The sequence below is a fragment of the Otolemur garnettii genome, unplaced genomic scaffold (genome assembly GCF_000181295.1).
Source record: "Otolemur garnettii isolate 467f Iridium unplaced genomic scaffold, OtoGar3 scaffold00063, whole genome shotgun sequence".
NCBI classification, from domain to species: Eukaryota; Metazoa; Chordata; class Mammalia; order Primates; family Galagidae; genus Otolemur; species Otolemur garnettii.
This window is the reverse complement of record NW_003852458.1, coordinates 5,389,978-5,391,948: the sequence shown is the minus strand read 5'-3', so window position 1 is coordinate 5,391,948 and position 1,971 is coordinate 5,389,978. Positions and strand designations below refer to the sequence as shown.

Here is a 1,971-nt window from a genome sequence, read left to right as displayed (position 1 = left end):
CCCAGCTGCTTGGGAGGCTGAGGCAGGAGACTCGCTTGAGCCCAGGAGTTGGAGGTTGCTGTGAGCTGAAATGCCATGGCACGCTACCCAGGGGGACAGCTTGAGGCTCCTTTCTCAAAAAATAAATAAATAAATAAAAATAAAAATAAAAAATACTATATGTAACTTTTCACCATACAAAAAAAAAGTTTTTCTTCTGAAGACCAAAAATATTTTGTGTCAAGTTCCTTGCCCAAATATTAAATATTAAATTTTATGATTTTAAAATCAACAAGAGTGGGCCACGCCTGTGACTCAAAGGAGTAGGGCGCTGGCCCCATATGCCAGAAGTGGTGGGTTCAAACTCAGCCCTGGCCAGAAACTGCAAAAAAAAAAAAAAAAAGAAAACCCAACAAGAGTTAGATACCATAACAACATTCATTCAAATTAAATTTTTCCAGGAGTCCTATCTGTCTGATTCCTATACCCTTCTGCTCTATCAAGTTACATCTACCCCTTCTGTAGTATTAGAATGATCTGAATCAGATCCAAAGGAAGCAGGAGAGTTCAGGCTCTTCTGAAGAACCTCAGGTGGTACCTAGAATTGCCAACCAACTGGTATCAAACTGTTAGTCTGGAAATTGGGGCCTTAATTAAATGTCTGTCACAACTCATTAAAGCAGGGATTCAACAGCAGTAGCCACATTCACTATATGTCTCAATTTTTTATACTGTCTGGGTCAACAGTCAGTGTTGTATACAGCTCTGAGAGCCACCTCTGGCCCACCCTTCCAAATACTGGTTCCGCTATTAAGCAGTAAAGAAAAAAATGAGATGAAAGTCAAACAGAGGCAAGAGGAGAGGTAATAAATTGCTTTTCTTATTCCTATAAGTTAATTGAGAATCCTTGCTCTTTAGCAAAACACACTTTAAAAAAGGTTTTAGTATTTAGATCTTCTTATCCTATTTATTTATTTATTTTTTTTTTTTTTTTTTTGAGACAGAGCCTCAAGCTGTCGCTCTAGGTAGAGTGCCGTCGTATCATAGCTCACAGCACCTTCCAACTCCTGGGCTCAAGTGATTCTCCTGCCTCCGCCTCCCAAGTAGCTGGGACTACAGGCACCCGCCACAAAGCCCGGCTATTTTTTGTTACAGTCATCATTGTTTGGCAGGCCCAGGCTGGATTCGAACCTGCCAGCTCAGGTGTAAGTGGCTGGCACCTTAGCCACTTGAGCCACAGGCACCGAGCCATAATTTTTACCATGTTTTATAGGAAAATAAAATAGCTTTACGTTCTGCTTCCAAAGAAATCAATGCATAGGGACTTTTAATAATTTCGTAATTTTCTGTCTTATAATTACCAATACATTGTATAAATACAATATTTAAGCCAATAAAAGGACAAATATCTGAACTTACCCAATGTTTTACGGCTTCTTTCCACAGCTGTTCTTCGAGTTTGTTCAAACATCGCTTCCAAGTCAAAAGTTCGAGCTTTTTTTCCTAAAACAAGAACAAGTGACATACTGTGATTATCTTTCAATAAGCTGGTCAAACTTTAGGTACTCTATACTTACTGATTAATCAATAACTACTTGCTCTATCCATTTTATAGCAGAGTTCCAAGATAACCACAAAACATCAAGGAAGAGTTTATTTCACAGATAATTTTTTTTTTTTATTAAATCATAGCTGTGTACATTAATGCAATCATGGGGTACAATGTGCTGGTTTTACATACCATTTGAAATATTTTCATCAAACTGGTTAACATAGCCTTCACCACATTTTCTTACTTATTGTGTTAAGACATTTATATTCAAAGATATTTGTATCAGAATGTTTATTGCAGCCAATTCATAATTGCCAAGTCATGGAAGAAGCCCAAGTGCCCATCGATCCACGAATGGATCAACAAACTGTGGTATATGTACACTATGGAATATTATGCAGCCATAAAGAAAGATGGAGACTTTACATTCTTCATGTCCA

The 1,971-nt window shown here is 37.8% G+C and overlaps 1 protein-coding gene across 1 annotated transcript in view; it reads right to left on the bottom strand.

Moving 5' to 3' along the window:
* Nucleotides 1-1,971, bottom strand: part of WDR70 (WD repeat domain 70) — a 289,355-nt gene that overhangs the window by 281,317 nt on the left and 6,067 nt on the right. Inside the window, exons 3-4 of the mRNA XM_012807055.1 lie at nucleotides 1,399-1,482; nucleotides 767-786 (exon numbers count right to left, since the gene is read on the bottom strand). Of these exons, the coding sequence (XP_012662509.1) occupies nucleotides 767-786; nucleotides 1,399-1,482 (104 nt within the window). The remainder of the gene's footprint in view (nucleotides 1-766; nucleotides 787-1,398; nucleotides 1,483-1,971) is intronic.